Source organism: Ochotona curzoniae, unplaced genomic scaffold (assembly GCF_017591425.1).
Source record: "Ochotona curzoniae isolate NIBS_2020 unplaced genomic scaffold, NIBS_Ocur_1.0 scaffold_4506, whole genome shotgun sequence".
Taxonomy (NCBI): domain Eukaryota; kingdom Metazoa; phylum Chordata; class Mammalia; order Lagomorpha; family Ochotonidae; genus Ochotona; species Ochotona curzoniae.
The window spans coordinates 22,339,065-22,358,039 of NW_024467119.1; the positions used below are offsets into that span (position 1 = coordinate 22,339,065).

General features: G+C 43.7%; 1 protein-coding gene across 3 annotated transcripts in view; it reads left to right on the forward strand.

Annotated features, from left to right (window-relative positions):
- Positions 1-645: 645 nt before the first annotated feature.
- Positions 646-18,975, forward strand: part of BMP2K (BMP2 inducible kinase) — a 121,934-nt gene continuing 103,604 nt past the window's right edge. Inside the window, exon 1 of one of the 3 annotated variants that reach the window (XM_040967495.1) lies at positions 646-1,028. In XM_040967495.1, coding sequence (XP_040823429.1) covers positions 860-1,028 — 169 coding nt within the window. In that variant the 5' untranslated portion in view covers positions 646-859. Of the gene's footprint in view, positions 1,029-6,154; positions 6,281-18,975 lie in introns of those variants that run through there. The other 2 variants (XM_040967496.1, XM_040967498.1) reach the window with 2 other exon arrangements.

Sequence of the window (18,975 nt, forward strand, 5' to 3'; positions counted from 1 at the left end):
AGCGAAGCGGAGAGTTCCCGAGCCGGGTGAAGTTGTTGGCGGCATTTCCAAGTCCCCCCCTCCCCGTGCACGGACAGCGCGGGAACGTCCCCAGGCCACCTCACAAAGCGCTCGGAAAAGCCGGCTCGCCTCCGGTGGCCCCGAACCCTCCCAGCGCCAACCGGGTCCCCGGGACCCCCGACCTGGCCCTCGGCCCCTCAGCCCCCCGACAATCACGTCCCCCAATCCCCTCCTCCACGTGACAAGGGCCGGAACCGTCACTTCCGGCGGCGCCTGCGCGGGGGGGCGCGGGGGCCGGCCTGGGAGCGGTGGGCAGCGGCAGCAGCGCGGCGCGTCGCCAACGGGCGCGGGCGACGGGCGAGGGGGCGGCGGCCCGGGGGTGGGGGGCGGCTACGGGTCGTCCGGCTGCGAGGCCCCGGCGTCGGCGGCAGGCCTCGGCGCCCACGCCCCTCTCGCCGTCTCCTGCCCTCGCCGCCCGCGGCTCCCGGGCTCCCGCCCCGAGCGCTCCGCCAGCGCCGCCGAGGGCGCCCCGGGCACTGGCGGAGGCGGTGTCCTCGGCGCCCCGCACTCGGGCCCGCCCCCTCGCGCCCCGCCCCGTCCCCGCCCTCTCCGCCGCCCTCTGCGGGAGCCCGGCAGCTGCAACGGAGCCGCGGAGCGGGCGGCGGCGGCGGCGGCGGGGCTGTGCGCTCGGGGCGCGCGGAATGTGAGGCTCGGCGGGCCTCCTGCGCGCACGGACGCTCGGACGGGCCAAGGGCGGACACCCCTCTCGCGGACGCCCGGCCCGCGCGCGGCGCCGGGGACTCGCCCTCTCTGTTCGCCCTTGCGCGCTCCCCGCGCCCTCCAGCGCCCCGGCGGGACCATGAAGAAGTTCTCTCGGATGCCCAAGTCGGAGGGAGGCAGCGGCGGAGGCGGCGCTGCGGGCGGCGGGACCGGCGGGGTCGGCGTCGGCTCCGGCAGCTCGTCCGTGGGGGTCCGGGTGTTCGCTGTCGGCCGCTACCAGCTCACCCTGGAGGAGTCGCTGGCGGAAGGTACAGGCGCCGGGGGAGCGTGGGGCGGGCAGGTGAGGGAAGGGCTGGGGTGTGGCGGTGGCTTCTCCGGGTCCTCGCCCTCTCGACTCGACTTCTTTCCTGTTCTGCCACCTCTGCTGGGTCGGCAGCGGCTCTCGAGAGGAGCTCCCTCTGGTTTCGCTCCCAGGCTTGCTGTGTCGGTGCAGTTTTTCTCATTATGAGTTTAAATCATTTCCCTGGCCTGGGTGATGCGAGGAGATAAACCGAGAAGACTTCCGAGCAGTCGGTGTGATGTTGGAGAGCGGACCAGTGACTCCAGGTGGCTCAACCTCTGCTGGGTGTCATGCCGTGGCCTCCCCGTGCGCCGCAGGGCGCAGCACCCTGCGTCCCCTGGTGTCGCGCCTGAGCGGGCGTCGTTTTTGAGGGGGATGTTTTGGCCCAAGTTCAGTAGGTTGGTTGTTTTTGAGGAGCTGGTAAACTTGAACCCCGCCCATTTATCTTTGTTATTTAGAATCCTCTTCACGGGGTCAGGTGCTGCTCTAGCCCTCCCACTGGCTCTTCTTGGATAGACTTTAACGGGTGAAGGGAAAGCAGGTTAACTTTCACTTGTAAAGTCTTTTGCGTAGCCCTTCGGCGTCTCTAACAAGTTATGACAGCAAGTAGACTTGCAAAAAGTTTATTCCTTAAAAAAAAAAAAGACCTGAACTTTAGTTTTGTGTTTCTGTGTGTCATTGGTTTATAGAAAATACTTTGGCTGGTTTATTACACGCTTTATTGACCTTTGAGCTTTTTAATTGCAAAGTGGTATTACAAAGTGAATGACTTTAAAAGACGCACGAAAGTAATTTCTGTTGGTAAATGGCCCTCTCAAGTTCTAAAGTTAAGAAAAATGAGAGAGCAGTTCTGTTTCCTGAGACATTGATGTGGTTTGAGACAGTAGACTGAGATTCCACTAGTATGTGTGGGTTTTTTTTTTAAATATATATATATGCTGTAAACGATAGTGGATGGGAGAGAAAACCTGCAGTTTTTTTTTTTTTTTGTCTATAAATTGTCTAAAGGGAGATAATTCTTGAGTAGTTCAGGGTACATGTAATTATTCTGAAGGCCATTGCCCACGTTGATGAGGTCAGATGGATCTTGGAGATGTGGGAGGTGAGCTTAGCTTCTTAAAGGAATGTGCATACAGCAGTAGTCTGTATGGAAGGTAGTCTAAGCGAAGGCATTTCCTGGGGGTCTGTTATGCACGAGTTTTACGTTTTGGTTTAGATGAGTGTGTGGATTTTAAGAACACTTGGCAGTTAGCTCACGATTTGTAGTTGTGTCTTTGAATTCTGTGTGCAGCTGTGGTGTCATGCTCATTTGATTGCACGACATCCAGAAAGATTTCATGTAGGATATAGGATGGAAAGGATATATTGGCATTTCACAAACTAGATTTTGATTTTGTAACTTCTGTCATTGCCCTAGGTGTATCCTATCCTACCACCATAAGCAAGTCATTTTTAGTAAAAAGTGACTTTGGGAAATGAAAACAAGAATGAATGTCAAAAGAAGTCTTTGTAAACCACAAAAACAAAAATGCCTTTTAAGCACTAATGTCACTGTTACTGTTCCACTTTTTACCAAAAGTTTGTCTCTTATTGAGAAAAATCAGTAATGGGAAGAATTGAGTTAAGAGTCCGGTTTTGGAAGATGAAACTGTTATCCCAGGGCCCAGCTCCTGGGACTGGACTTGAAGTCTTCCCCTGCCATAGCTGCTCTTCCAGTGCCAGTGTGCACAACTGAAATGACGTGCACGATGCTCTTCTATTACTAAAGGGATTACATCCTTCTAAGCCCATCCCTGGTTGGAAAGTGTGTTTGATTCACCTACTGAGCATCATAGCTTAGCCTAACCCACCTTAAATATGCTGAAAAGGGACTGGTGTTACTGCATGGCTGGTAAAATCACCACCTGTGAAGTTGATATCCTGTGTGGGCACTAGTTCAAGTCCTGGCTGCTCCACGTCCAGTCCAGCTCCTTGCTAATTTGCCTGGGGAAGCAGCAGCAGGCTAAGGTATCCGTACCCCTCTACCCAGATGGGAGATCCAGAAGTTCTTTGGGTCCTGACACTGGCCTGGTCCAACTCTGGCTGTGTCCAGTTGGGGTTGAATGCAGTGGATGGGAGATCAGTGTCTGTCTGTCTGTCTGTCTCTCTCTCTCTGTAACTTGTGCCTTAAAAGGAGAGAAATCTTGAAAAGAAAAAAGTATTTAGAACACTTACATTGTCTTATAGTTGGGCAAAACCCTCTAACACAAAGCTTATTTCACAATAAAGTATTGAGTATCTCAAATAATTCAGCGAAAACTGCTGTACGTGAAAAACCTATGATTGTAAGGTATGCTTTCATACTGTAATAAAGTTGAAAAAAAGGCGTTTCTCAAACTTTTGTTGTCGCAGTTCAGTTTACTTTTTTATTTTGATTGGTTTGGCTTTTATTTCAGATAGTTAATATCCATTTTCCCTTCAAATAAGTTTAAGCACAAGTTATGTTCAAATGTAAACATGATTAATTAGTAATTGATGGGTTTGACTAGTTCTAAGACTGGGGCAAGTGTTTGCCAAAGCAAGGCACTAGAATATAGATTACTTGAATTGGAACCTACTAGCCATGATGTCAGATGTCTCATGTCAGATGTCTGATGTCGGAGTGCCTGGTTTGCATCCGGGCTCCTGTTCCTGACTCAGCCTGCAGTCTTGGGGTTACTGTCATCTTTGTGGAGGCCTATGTGCAATTCCTGGCTCCTGGCTCCTGGCTTCTACCCTGGCCCAACCTTGACTGTTGTGGAGTTTGAACTGGTGGATCAGACCCTCTGTTCCCTCCTGTTTTCTGCCTCTTGAAAGAAAGGAAAGAAGGAAGGAAGGGAGAGAGGGGAGAAAAGAGAAAAAGAAAGAAAAATTCAGTTAAGAGAGGTATATATAATCGAGTATAAAACAGATCAAAACCCAAACTTGGTAGCTTTTGTGCTGGTTTCCTTGGGTCGGTGTTGTGTAAGCACACAGTAGGTGCTGTGCCCTGGGGTGTTTCTGCTGTGCTGTTGCAGACACAGGCAGCTTACTGAGAACAACCTCTGCAGGGTCAGTCTCTCTGTGCTTTGTAGTTACCCTGTATAATTTGTTATGTTCCAGAAAGTCACCAGAACACTGACTTAGATGCTGAACCATTGCTCCTAGAGGAAGTAGATGCTTCTGTTCCTGCAAACCACTCATCACAACATTTCAGCTGATCAGTATACATCCTTGTTAATGCCTGCTTCTGTTTAAGGACAGAATTTGAGATATATTATTGATAGATTTTTTTGTGTGTGATGTATATTGTTGATCACAAAAGCTAAAATCACAGCCATTAGCCCTATAACTCACACTAAAGGGCCATTTTCAACAGTGAAATCAATAAGAAAAGCCCAAATGGGAAAACATGTCACTCAACAGACTACACCAGAGACACTTATTTACCATAGGAGAAGTGAAACAAGAATGTGCAGGTCAGGAAACAAGGTTTGTCATGCCTTGGACATGTGTGTAAGTGGCCATGAAATCAAGTGCCAGGAGTAGTGGTTTTGGTGATACATCTGTATGGTGACTAGATGAATTTGCAAACATAGGACCTAATAAAAAATCAGCTTATGTCATGTACATATGCCATACACATTTATAATTAAGATTTTGTGGTATACTTACATTGTGTATAATGAATTGTTGAAGGAATTTCCTCTCAAACATTATGTACCTTGCTGACAACCGTCTTCTTTCTCTTTCTTTCTCTTTCTCTTTCACTTTCTTTTTCTTTTTTTTTTTAACCCATCTATTCAAAGTTTGGAGGACTGAGGTAGTGAGAACTTTTTAATTTCTTTTCAAAATGGGTTATTTTCAGGAGTTTCTGCCAAACGCGTCCCAATTTGTATCTGTAGAAATAGACAAATCTGTGTTGGAGAAGTGACCAGGGTCAAAAACTATGCATGGCATATGCAGGAGTTAGGTTTTACCTAAAGTGCAACTGGAACTTATTGAGGGACTTAAATGGGGGCTGTAACATGTTCTGATCATGTTGATTAGTTGATTATTATGTGGAAAATGGTTGATGGATGTGCAAATTATATGACTCTAGTGGTGACAATGGAAATGAAGATGAATTTTTATTTGAAAGGTGAATTTCACGCACAGAGAAGGAAAGACAGAGAGAAAGGTCTTCCATTTGCTGGTTTATTCCCGAAATGGTCGCTATGGCCAAAGCTGAGCTGATCAAAAGCCGGGAGCCAGGAGTTTCTTGTATGTGGTTAAGGGGTCCAAGGACTTAGGGCATCCTCTGTGGTTAACAGCTAAATCGGAAGTAGAGCAGCCAGGACGTGCACTGGCACGCATATGGGATGCTCACGCCACAAGGTGGAGGACTGACTTACTGTGACACACTAGTCCTGAAGATGAACTTTAAACAAACATTTTATTAAAATAGAGTGTGCGTATCCAGAAATGCACTTCAGTGTACAAATGAATGATTTTTTTTTCTTGAGGTGGAATGGGGAGGGGCCATCTGAGTACCTCATAACCAGTACTCAGTTTAAGCACGAAACAAAGGATTGCTGGTAGTGCAAGGGTCCTCGTTTCTTCCTCTTCTTTTAATGTGTGAAATAAAGAGTATTGTCATTTGTATGATATGATTCACTGAAGTAACATTTATAGCAAATGGTGTAGAATCCACACAATTTTTGTTCCTTCTCTTAACTACCAGAAATTAGAGAAAATGTGATTGTTTTTCTTTTGGGATCTCACTTTGCTTGGCATAATGATCTGTGCCTGTGTCCACTTTGTTGAAAATGAGATTTCTGTTTTTACAGCTAAGTGATACTCCATGCAAGTCACATTTGTTTATCCACTCATCGTCTGATGTACATCTAGGTTGATGCAGTGTCTTAGCTATTGCAAATTGAGGTGCTGAACATGAGAGTACAGATCTCTCTTGGATGCTACTTACATTTCGTTTGTGTTTCTAGGAGTGAGATAGCTGGATCATAATTTGGAAGCAAAGTTTGAATGTGACGATTTGGTGGTGGATTGTATGGAATAGCAGAAAATGGCACAGGATAGTCTGCCAAACGCAGGATAGTCTGCAGTTGCAGCTGTAATTTCTGAGAAGAAACGTCAAGTGGGAAGTTGGGTATAGGGTGTGGAGCTCATTGAAGGTGTCTCTGCTTACAGATAAGAAACTTCTGACTGCTATGTAAAGCCCAGGTGAGAGAATAAAATGAAGAGCTGCTCGCTGAAGGGCTGTAAAGCGCTGGTGTCCAGGGTTTATAGTCAGCAGACTCTGGAGGAGCTGGTGCAACAGTGCGCTGAGCTTGTTCACCTGAGTTGGTTGGGTATGTGAGGGTGAGGCCAAGAATTTGCATTTTGTGTCACCTCCCTCTGATACTGATGCTGCTGGGCCAAGAGCCTCACACCTTAGAAGCCTCTAACTTAGGGTAAGCAAAGATGACTAAGGAAGAACTGCCAGAGAGGTGTGAGGTGTGCCAGGAAGCAAGTGAGTATTTTAGGAGGGAAAGAAGTGGGCACTTGTGTTGCTGGAGATCATTTTTTTTAAGACTTATTCATTTTTACTGAAAGGCAAGTTTACAGAGAAGGAGAGACAAAGATCTTCCATTCTTCGATTCACTCCCCAAGTGGCCACAATGACCTGAGCCGAGCCAATCAGAAGCCAAGAGCCCCGAGCTTCTATCCAGGTCTCTCACAGGGGTGCAGGGTCCCAAGGCTTTGGGCCATCCTTGACTGCTTTTCCAGGCCACGTCCAGGGAGCTGGATGGGAAGTGGGGGAGCAGTCAGAACACAAACTGGCGCCCTATGGGATCCCGACGTGTGCAAGGCGATGATTTAGCCACTGAGCCATTGTGCTGGACCTTAGAGGTCCATGTGTTTTGGCCTAGCATTAACAGTTACTCGTGTTCATTCCTTAATTGCCAATTAAATTTTGAATCTGGTAATTTGTTAGGAGAAAATTCTTTGCTGTAGCCTTAGCATGCTCCACTTCCTGTTGTTTTGTGATGAAACTGTGTCCTTGCCTATTACCCTGCTTTTGTGTAACTCTGCTGCCTAAATAGGTTGGGAGCACTTCCTACTTCCTCTGGATACCTAATGGTCTTTTGTCCCGTCTTATCAAATTCAGTCTTTTGTCTTGAGACAAACTTGTTCAAGTGCTTGGAAAAAGTATGACAGTTGCTTGGTATTCCTCTCTTACTTCTTCTAGCAAATAGTAAAAATTTTGAGGCTTTGATGACTTTTAATTGCTGCTATTGTCATACACTTGCTCTCACAGTATCATGGGCATTCAAATACAAGGGTACTTTAGAAGGTTCATGGAACACTGTGATTAAAAGATGCATTTATCTTATGCAAATATTTTGAAATCTATCCATAGTTCTGTCATAATGAAGACTCCTTGTCTGCATAGTTAACAATTTTTTTTTTTTGCACCACACTGAACATATTTTTAAATTCCATTTCCCTTAAACCTTTTGAATTATGCTTGTGCTTCTCAAAGGAAACAATACTTTTGTTTCTTTTAAGGTCAAAGGATCTTGAGTAAAATTTGAAACTTGATTTTGCAGATTAAAAAACTACCAATGGAGGACCCTTATTGGGCGTCACAGCTCTTCTGCTTAGGCAAAGGGGGCCCTGTATTTTCAGCATTGCTAAAGAAGGGCTAAAGCAGTGCCATTTCACTTAGTCTCCTCAAAACAGTAAAGAAATAATAATTTGCATATTGCATTTTAGTCCTAGTTTGTCAACTTTATATTTTCTTTATTCTACAAAAGTGGTTGAATTAAAACAAAAACATGGGCTGTATGTAAATGTGATAATGTTTTCCATTCTTGAGTTGGTTTTGGCTGGTGACCCCCATGAGAGCAGAAGCAGTTTTACTCACTTCCTGTGCATCTTCTGGGATCCTTTCTGACAGGACATGTTTGGGCACTGGGACCCTCGGGTCCTTTCTGACAGAACATATTCAGAAACTGGAATGTGTTCAGCAGTTTTTTTTTTTCTTGTCTGGGAACATTATTTCCTCTGCTTGAAATGTCAATTTAATATATATTGTGAAAGTTTCTTGAAAAAAAGATTTGTTTCTTTGGAAAAGCACACCATCAGTGAGGAAGACACTTTCCATCTGGTGTTGCATTCCTCTGAGACGACCAGAACAGCGAGGTGGGGTTCAGGTGACAGTCAGGTGCTGGGAACTCCCTTCTGGGTGTGCCATGTGGGTGACAGGAAACCAAGTATTCGCTCTGTCTACAGTGGCTTCCCAGGCATATTAGGAAGAAGCTGACCTGGGGAAAGTGGAGCAGTCAGCTCTGTAATGTGGGATGCCAGTGTCCACAACACTGGCCCCTGTTGTGAAGATTAAAGAACATAATTTGTAGTAGTACCTAGCAGTGTACGCAAAAGGCTGCGGATTGATATTTAGTTATAAACTTTTGGTGAAAACATTTTCTAATCGTGGAAACTTGATTTTACCTTAGGATAGACAGTTATGTTACAACTTTCAGCCTTACGTGATTTTCAAGTTTTAATCATCTCTGTGGAATTTCAACTTTCATAGCATCATATATTTTTTGCATTGAAATGCAAGTGATATGTAAAAAAGGATATTATCTGGGCTAGTAACATACACTTCTCTTTTGAATTGTTTATGTTATTTTATGTAAAGGTAGTTCCTAGGATTTAATCATGGTAGTTTAGTGACACATTTCTCTAGAGGTGGAAATTTTTTTCGAGGACAAACTACTAACCTTAAAATGATTATTTTCCATTTTCTATATTTCAAAAATACAATGGAAATTATGCAGTGTATCTCCAGTAGAGGTGCCAGATTGTACTACAATGTCAAGTTTCTTTGCTTTTAGGTGTATCTACTGTCATGATTAATGTTGACATTTTCATGCTGAGTAAATTGAAAAAGGTTATGTTGTTTAAAAATAGTTAAACATTAATATTTACTATTCCTTACTAAAATTAACAAAGCTTAATATCATATTGCCAGTGATACGAATTCATAACAAATAATTAATATTCCATCATGAAGTTTATAGGAAAGAAAAAGAGAAAATATCCCTAATGTTGATAGTAAGGAGCGCATGATGCCCTCTGGGTCTTCTCCTGTCATGTTCTTTTCCAATCTGTGCCATCTTTTCTTCCTCCGTTTGTCTGCTGTTATTTGTCTTCATTAGACTATATACTTTCTTAAATTTTTTCTTTTATTTTTAATATCATTTACATAGTTGAGAGGCATGCATGCCCATTTAGGCCTTAGTTTAGGGTGTGGTGGGTCAAGGTATGTAGGAAGTTGGATAGGACATATATCAACTTCTTTTTTCTCATTTGATGACACCTTAGTGATCCTGATGTGAGGAAGAGTGTTCTTAGGCTTCAGTTTAGGGTGTGGTGGGTCAAGGTGTGTAGGAAGTTGGGTGGGACATACATCAACTTTTTTTTTCTCATTTGATGACACTTTAGTGACGCTGATGTGAAGAAGAGTGTTGTAAGGGTATTACTTGAATGTGTCTGGCAGTTGTGAAACGTTGCTGACTTCATTACACCAGAGTTGAGGAAATCTTTATAACGTCTATTGGCTGACTAAGTCCACCTTAGTGCATCCATAGACCCAGAACATGTTGCAAAGGAGAGTGGTCCAAACCATTCTCTGATGAGGCAGTCAGCATCCCCTGCTGACCTAAATGAACTGGCTGTCATGTCCCCCATGTGCATCTGGACATGCTGTCCACTGCAAAGGCATCAGCAACTGAGAGGCCTAGTCCTAATATATGTACTCCAAGGTCAGATTTGTGACGTACTCTGTGCCTGGGGTTTGAGTTTGGTGATCTAGTTGGAAGAGTCCCCCAAGAAACCACACCTGGATTGACTTCACACCTGATTCTTGTGTGTGCCAGCCAGTGAAAGGTCAGGTTCATCCCACCACCTGCACCAGCCAATGCCCATACAGGTGGATACAGCTGCCTGCTCACTTTTGTCCTCAGCCCCATCGCTCACCTAACCCAACAGGTGTTGCATCCTAGGCCATCCCAGCCCATCACAGGCCTAGTCCTCAAGCAAACCAGTGGATGTTGCAGCCTAATCAGAGTGATTCTTATGTCCCTCCACCAGAGGTGCTCCCAGCCCTGGATTTTGAATCTACTGCCATGTTTTGTGGCCTGGTGCAGCCCATCCTGCACCTGTTCATACCTTTGGGTGCTATAGCTTAATTCAACCCCACTGTGGGCCCAACCCTAGCTCTTGTGTCTGTTAATGAATATTGCGGTCCAGCTTGACATGACTTGCACTTAATCCCGGCACTTGCCAGCTGGTGCTTTATCCTAGCCTGGCTAGCTTGCGCCCAATTCTGCCTTTTTGGCATGCCAGCAGATGTGGCAGCAGAGCCCAGTTTGGTACACCTGCAGACCCAGACTACATGAAGGCTGACTGCTGTAGCCCTACCTGGACTAGTTGCCTCCAGTTCTAGCTCTCATGTTCACCAGTGGAAGCAGCGACTCCTGGGAATTCCTCTACCAGGTTTGCTCCCAGTCCTGAGTCTTGCACAAGCTGTTGGGTACTATGGCTCAATCTGAGATGGCCTGCTCCCAGTCTTGCCATTTGCCAGCAGATGCTGCATTCTGGCTTAGCCTGGTCTGCTTGACTGACCCACACCCGTTCTGACTCTCATTGATTGATGCTACAGTGTAGCCCAGACTGGCCTACAAGCATTATTCTACTCAAAAGTTTCAGTGGGTGCTGGAGTTTAGCCCAGTCTGGTGTGCCTCCAGACCCAGCCCACATGCATGCTGATGGGTCTTGCTGCCTTAGCCAACCTGGTCTGCTCACAGTCCTAGCTGTCTCAGTCACCAGTGGGAGCCATAGCCTATTAGGGGAGTTTGCAAAGTTCTACCAGGCTTGCTCTCAAGCTTGGCTCTTTCGCTTGCTGGTGAGTGCTTCAGCCCAGTCTGATACGGCTTGTTTGTAGTCTCAGTCCAATTGGGACAGCTCACACCCCGTCTTGGGTCTTGAACATGTCAGTGGGTGTTGTTACCTGGCCAAGCTTGGCCAATCCCTGGACCTGGCCCACACACAAGCCAAGTACTGCAGCTTTGCCTAGGTTGTCCTGACCCCAGACCTAGCTCTCGTGTTTCCCAGCATGGGCTACAGACTGTTAGGGAAGTTCCCTCAAGTTTTACCAGGCCTGAGCCCAACCTTAAGTCTCACACTTGTCTGCACATGCTATAGCTGTTTTTGGTATGGTCTGCCCTCATTCCCAGCCTTTGCATGTACATGGGTGCTGTACTATGGCTCAATCTAGCTTCCACCTAGCCTTGGCTTCTCCGAGTGTCAAGTGAGTTCTGTGTTCCCCCGTGTCTCAGCCTATTACTACTCCCAGTTTTTTTTGCAAACCAGTAGGTGCTGTAGTCCTATAGAGGTGAGCCCACAAGTGCCCTACAGAGTCTGTTCCCAGATCCATTTTTTTAGAATTACATTCTAGTGGGTACTGAGGACCCAGTCTGATGTAGACCACTCCCTACTACCACACTCATGGGCAGGTACTTCGGCCTAAAGCCCAGCTGGGCATGCTTCCCAGCTCCAGCTTTTGTGTGTACCAGGTGAGCAATGCTACTTAGTCCATCAGGTTTCCTACATGGGCAGATTCCTTTGTCTGGCCCAGACATGCCCTCCAGTTTCCTGCTTCTAAATCACCTGGGCTCAGCTCCCTTGCCTATCTGTGGGTGTAGTGGCTCCCAGAAGTGATTCCTCCTGTCGAGCATGCCCTCAACCACTCCCACTCCAGTATGTCCCCAGTCCCCTTGCCTAGAATCTGGGGTCCTGGCCCGGTGTTCTCTGGCCTCTTCAGATGTTTAAAATATATATATATATATGTATATATATGTGTGTGTGTGTATATATCTGGGCAACTATGCTATTACACTGGTATAGTTCACATAAATTTAGCAGAATGCCCGGTTGTTATTGGCTGCTTTTTTTTCTCCCCCAGCAGTTAACAGTTGCTTTGGTACAAGGCAGCCTAGGCAGATAGGCTAGACTGTGTACATGTACAGAGCACATTTGGTTGCTACCAAAATGATTAAAGCTTTGATCTGGAATTCTGAAGACTGTTAGTTTCACAATGGCAAACTTCTCCAGTAGTTTGGACATAAGGCTTTGTCTTCAAGAGACTGAGGCTATTTATTATTTGGTTTTAGCTTTCATGGGTCTCATGAACCATTCATCTGAACTCAGTTGGAAGTTGACTGGTTAATGACTGAGCTGTTTTAAATAGCTGTGCACTTCGTTGTTTGGAGATTCCCTATTAGTGTCACCTTAAAATTAGATTAGTGAACATATGACTGCTAACAGTTTATAAAGTCCTTTGCAAGAAAGCAGTTAAAAGGCCTTTCTCACAGTGAGATGCTGTTTTTGGAATTTTTGTTTTGTCATAGTCTTGTAGAATTTCAGAAACGCTAAGACATAGTTTGGGATACAACCTTTAGTGAGGAATTTTACAGTGGATGTTATTTTAGAAATATGAAATGACTGCTGCTACTGGCTTGCCTATTTTAACACTTTTTATTATTTTTGAAATTGTGCCTTCCTACAGTCAAATGTAATGCTAGGGGAGGGAGGCAGTTCTTGGAGTTGGGCTAGCTGCTAATCCCAATTCTGCTTCCAACTTGCATGGTGACTTTTTGACATCCGTTTCTTAGGATAAGACAGGAGCATGGAGTGGGTAGGCATAGCAGTGAACAGTTTTACTATCGAGAGTATTAGGCATTGATTGTATTTCCTCATATATTTGAGTTCTTTAACATAAATGAATTAGCATTTTTAATCTTACAGTATACAAAAATTTCCTAATCATTTGAAAACTTTGTAAGAAAAGAAAAATATGTATATATTTTTGAAATGTACAATGTTGGACAGGCAGAGAGATTTTTCAGCTACTGGTTCACTCCTCAGATGGCCACAATGGCTGGAAATGGGCCAGGCCAGAACCAGGAATCTGGAATTCCATCTTGGGTCTCCCATGTGGGTGGCAGCAACCCAAGTTGCACTTGGGTCATCTTCTGCTTTCCCAAGTCACATTAGCAGGGGTCTTGATTTGAAGCAGGACAGCTGGGACTCCAACATTCTGAGAGGAGATACTGGAATTGTTGACAGCAGCGTCATCCACTGTGCCACAGTATCGGCCCCTGGAAAAAAGAAGTCTTCAAGAGTTTCCCTACCTCTTGATCAGGAGATAGGGGTTCAGATACATTTGTGTGCATTTCAAGATCCTATTTGGTTTAGAAGCACATGCCACTTGGTTATTTTATATTCTTAGTAATTTGTGTTTGCAAAGTGATTCATTTCAAGTATTTTTTAATTTATGAGGGAATTAGGAAGTAAAAGAAACTCTTGATTTCAAGTTTTTATATGAAAGAGTGTATGAGTAAAGTTTGTTAGAACGTTTTCTCTGAGTTTTAGGTAGAAAGTTTTTACCTAAAGTTGGGTGTGAAGAATTTAGTAGTTTTTACTTCCTGTGCTGTCAACTTTAAAAGCCTTCACATAGCACATTATGTTAGCATTTGAATTTCTCTTTCAGGTTTGTTCTTTGCCAAACTGCTTCTTGTGTTCTTCCCACTTTCTTCTTCCTGAAGTGAGCTTCTGCTCATGCCACTCTGTTTATTTGTTTAGCTGGGTGAAGTACAGGCTCTGGATTTCAAGGCTATCTTCAGTCTGACGTCAACACATTCACCTTAGTTTTACTCTCTCATTCTTACTCCAGATGTGTATTACTCTACATATTCTTGACATTTCCTCAGTTTCATATTTGTTTGTTTTTAATTTTTACTTGAAAGAGAGGAGTGGAAGGTAGAGATCTTGAAACCACCATTTCAGATGCTGCATCTTGCACATAGTTGGGCCAAGCCAAAGCCAGGAGCGTGGAACACAGTCCAATGGTATCCAGAATGCCACATGGGTGGCAGGAACCCAAGTGCTTGAGTTGTCAACTGCTGCCTCCATGGTCAGTATGATCCAAAGTTGGGTCAGAAGTGGAGGAGCAGGGAATTGAACCAGGCACTCTGGTACAGAATCGGTGCACAGAGCGGCGATTTGAACATTGTGCCGGATACCCGCTATCCCTGAGCTTCCCTTAGGTTTTCTGCTGCGGTCTGAATGTTTGTGACACTCCTCTGCCTACCACAGTGTTCATCCCTATGATGATGACATTGTGAAGACAGAGCCCTTTTGGATGGAATTGGTGCTTTTGTAAAAGAAACTCCAGGGAGAGCCCTTGCCCATTCCCCCAGGTGAGGGTGTGGTGAGAAGACATCTCTTTATGGCAGACCAGGCCCTTGCCAGCTGGGACTCTGCCAGTGCTTTGGCTTAAATTTCAGACCCTGCAGTATTTGTGAGAAGTAAATTTGTTTGTTTAAAACCCACCCAATTTACAGTATTTTATTGTGGATTATTTTTGTTTATTTTATTTTATTTTACTCAGAGTAGACCAAGACATTTTCCTGTTCTTATTTTGTGGTTTATATTGTTACATTGGCCTACAGTGCAGGCACTGCCCTCCTTACTCCCTTGAGATTTTGACCTTGTAGGATACATTTACAATACAGCTATTTTCTCGTAATCTCATTTTCCCATGAAACTGGCCTGAATTAATGCATTATGTTGGAATTGTTACCAGTAAGCATTAACCTTATACACAGTTCTATTTTGGTTGAGTGTATATTTTTTGTGTTTTAAAATGTAGGTCCTTAATGTAAGGTATGGTTTGTACTCATCTTTGATCTCTTGTGGTGCTATACTCCTGTTGGTGATTCAGTGCATTTGTGAGAGACTGTTTTGGAATAGACAAATGGTCAGAAGGCCTATTAAAGTTTTGTAAACCAGTTGGATAGCAATCATATTTGACATACCCGGTGTATAGTTGCTGTCAGGAGGTTGGTTGGTTGGTCCTGTTTTTTATGTTCACTTAAACTGAAAAAAGGAAATAAATGAATTTTTATAATATAACTCTAGTAGTATCTAGATGGATTAAAAATACATTCGTTTTGTTTTTGAGTTTCTCTTGTTTCCATTCTGGTATGATCACACATGTGGACAATTATTCTATGGGTACTTCGTTGCTGTTACTAGATTTAGTTCTTGAAATGTTCTTGCTAGACTGTCTTTAACCATGTCATTTCTGTTTAGTAAAGAAAGCTGCTATTGTGGGATAGAGTAGGAGCTGGGAAGTCCAGAATAAATGTTGTAGATCACTGATCCTAAGAAAGAAGCAGTTTTGGGATTGGTCAACTGTACATGGTTTTTTCTGGTATGACAGACAGTACCAAATCTTAGTGGGCTTATGAGTAGTAAAGAGAATGAGATATTAACAAGAGGGGGACTCAGTCTCCTTAATGTGCTAAGGCAAGAAAAGAAATTGCTACTACTTTTAGCAGGGGGAGGGGTACATGAAACATGGAATGTGATATTGAAAGTGTTTTGTTTTCTAGGTAGAAAGGTATTGAGTTTACTTTTAAATTAGAAGTTTGTAACCCTGGCATAAAGGTATTTTGAGTTTTGTCAGATACTACATCCTGTGCCTAAATGCTGTTTACCTGTTTTTCTTAAGTTTAGATCACTAAATCATTGTTAGGGTTAACTGGAGCATTTCAAATATTTAAGTGTTCTCTTTTGAATAGGATTGTCATTGGGTTGTCTAGGTTTTACTGTTCATTCTGAAACCGTGGAGATATTAGTGCTAACATTTGTTCAACAGAATAATAAAGTATTTCCATCCTGTCAGGACTGTTTTTTCTAGGGAGTGGGATTAGGCATCAACTGGCCATGACCCACTTTTCCATTCTTCTGCCTGCATCTCAGAATCTCTCCTGCTGAATGTTAATGGTCTGTTCTTTGTATGGAGGGGATTGATGCCACTGACTCACCATCAGCAGGACGTGTGCTTGGAGGTTTTTTTTTAGAAGTAGGCTGTGTGGAAGCCCAGTAGTACACAGGTTTTTGATGATGTCTGTTATGGATGACCGATAACAGAAGTTTGTAAAGTTAACTGTATGTAGTAATGTGGATCTAAAGAATTAAAAAAAATACACATTTTGAGTCTGAATTGAAATTAAAATGGATTCTTATTCTCATTAGACAGTGTTGCAGTTAATTCATTCAACCACCTGGTTAAAATCCTATAATGAATAGTTATCTGGGTTGGTAGTTTTCCATCCGGCAAAATGTTGTTTGAACTCTGCAAAGGAGAAGGCCTCAGGCTCTCAATCCAAGTTGGTAGTTGTTTTTATCTTAGTGATGGCAGCTATTAGTAGATTTTATGGTTTTTGTTTGCTTTACTAAAGTGGGAATTTTGGAAATGTTGCAAATCTATAGATTTATTATTGTTTAAAATCTTTATTTTATTTATTATTATATATTAATATATTAGTATATAATATTAATTAATAATATATTAATATTATTATATTTGTTTTGAAGGCAGAAAGAGGAAGAGAGAGAGAGAGAAAGAAAGAAAGGTGTCTTACATCTACTAGCTGCTTGCAATAGAGCTGGGCCAGACCAAGGCAGAAACTGGAAGCTCAGCCTGGGACTGCCAAGTGGATGTCAGGGACTCTGTTATCCCCTAGGGTGTGTATCAGTAGGAGAAGCTGGAATCAGGGTTTGGAGTTGGGAGTCAATCCCTGGATCTCCCATGTGGTGGTATCTTTTTTTTTTTTTTTATTACAAAGTCAGATATATAGAAAGGAGGAGAGGTAGAAAGGAAGATCTTCTGTCCGATGATTCACTCCCCAAGTGAGCGCAACAGCCGGTCTCCCGCAGGAGCAGGATCCCAAAGCATTGGACCATCCTCAGCTGCTTTCCCAGGCCACAATCAGGGAGCTGGATGGGAAGTGGAGCTGCTGGGATTAGAACCAGTGCCCATATGGGATCCTGGCACGTTCAAGGCGAGGACTTTTAGCTGCTAGGCCATGCTGCAGGGCCTGTCCTGGTGATATCTTAGTTGGCTGCCTGCAATAGCTAGAACTGAACCAGACCAGATCCAGGAGCCTGGAATTCAGTCCTGGTTTCTGATATTGGTAGTGGTACTGGAATTTGAACTCAGCCACTTAGTATCTTATGATATTTTAATCACTGAGCTAAACACTTGCCTCTGTACTTTTTCTTAGTATATAATACAGTTATATCGAAAGTTGTGGTAAGCCATTATCAGAGTGAGGTCAGTTCTATTGATTTTTTTTGCTCTTTGCAGGACTAAAGATAGGATAAGAGTGGTAAATGCTATAAAAGAACCTGAATTAAGGTTAGACCTTCTCATCTTCCTTCAGAAAATATCCTGAGCCCAGTTGATGGCTCAATGGCTAAATCCTCACCCTGCAAATACCAGGATTCCATATGGGCACTGGTTTGTGTCCTGGCTGCTCTACTTCCTTTTCAGCTCTCTGCTTATGGCCTGGGAGAACACAGGTGGATGGCCCAAAGCCTTAGAACCCTGTACCTGCCTGGGAGGCTAAGAAGAAGCTCCTGGCTCCTGGCTTTAGATCAATCAGGTCAGTTCTGTCCATTGTGGCCTCTTGGGTAGTGAACCAATAGATGAAAGATCTTTCTGTGTATCCTCCTTCAATAAATCTAATTTGCCTTTCTAGTAAAAATAAGTCTTAAGAAATAAAAATGTCCTGAATATTACTCTAATTGAAAATGCTGGATTAAATTGAAGGTTTTATTTTTATGTTTTTTTTTTTAAAGAAAAAAATCAGTTTGATTTTATTTGCAAGGTAGAGAGACAGTTGTGGAGAGAGATTTTTTTTATCTTTTGTTTCATTCAGCAACTGATAGCAGCATCCAGAACTGAGCCAGATCAAAGCCAGGAGCCCAGAATGCAAGTCAGGCCTCTCACATGGGTGGAGGGATCCAAGTGCTTGTGCCACCATCTGCTGCCTGCTAGGCTGAGCACCAGCAGGAAGCTCCGTGACAAGCGGAGGAAGGGATGAAGCCAGATATTTGCAAAACTGGAAAATAATAATAATAGTAATGATGCCAGCACTAATACTAATACTAATACTAATACTAATACTAATACTAATACTAATACTAATACTAATACTAATACTAATAGAAGTGGAGGAGCCAGAACCCAAATTAGGCACTCTGATATGGAATGTGATTGTCCCAAGTTGCGACTTAATCACTGCACAAAATGCCTATCCAATAATTGTCTTTCTTTTGAAATACTAGGGCTTAAATTAATCTTCCGTAATTGTAGTCATTTTCAAATTTTAGATTGTAGTAAAGTATGTGGAAGTGGAAAGGATGGACCTAAAGCCAGGCTATGCTACTGGTGTTGGCTGGGGAGAATACACTTTACATAGCATGACGGAGCACCCTCTCTATTGTGGGTGGCCTCTTCAGCTGGCTCTTATGCATATTACTGGCAATAGGCCTGTGACTGCGGGGTGGTCTTGAAGTAGTCTTAAGGGTTTTTAATAGCTTGTAGGTAGCTGGGATATATTAACAGTTGCCTGAGGAGTCTGAGTTGGAGAGATATTCCCGAACGTTTTTAGTTGAGTTTCAAAATTAGAACATTTTGCTCTTTCTGGAGGCCATGAAATAATTTGCTGACATTGGTTAAGATATCAGGATTAATTTAAAAAGTTTAAAGTTGCAGCTTCTCTCAAACTATTCTCTCAGTCTGTATAGGTCCAGGCCTAAATGAAATGACATGTTTGTCATCTGTAAAGTAAGTAGCATAAAATTACAGTTTTTTAGCTCCTTTGTTGAATCTAACATAGCGTTTCTTAGTATCTCTTTTAGGGAGGAAGGACAGGAAAAAGTGGGAGACTGTTCTGTTCCTAGTTCATGGTTATGGGAGCTGCAAGGCTTGGAGTCTTGATGTGCTGTAG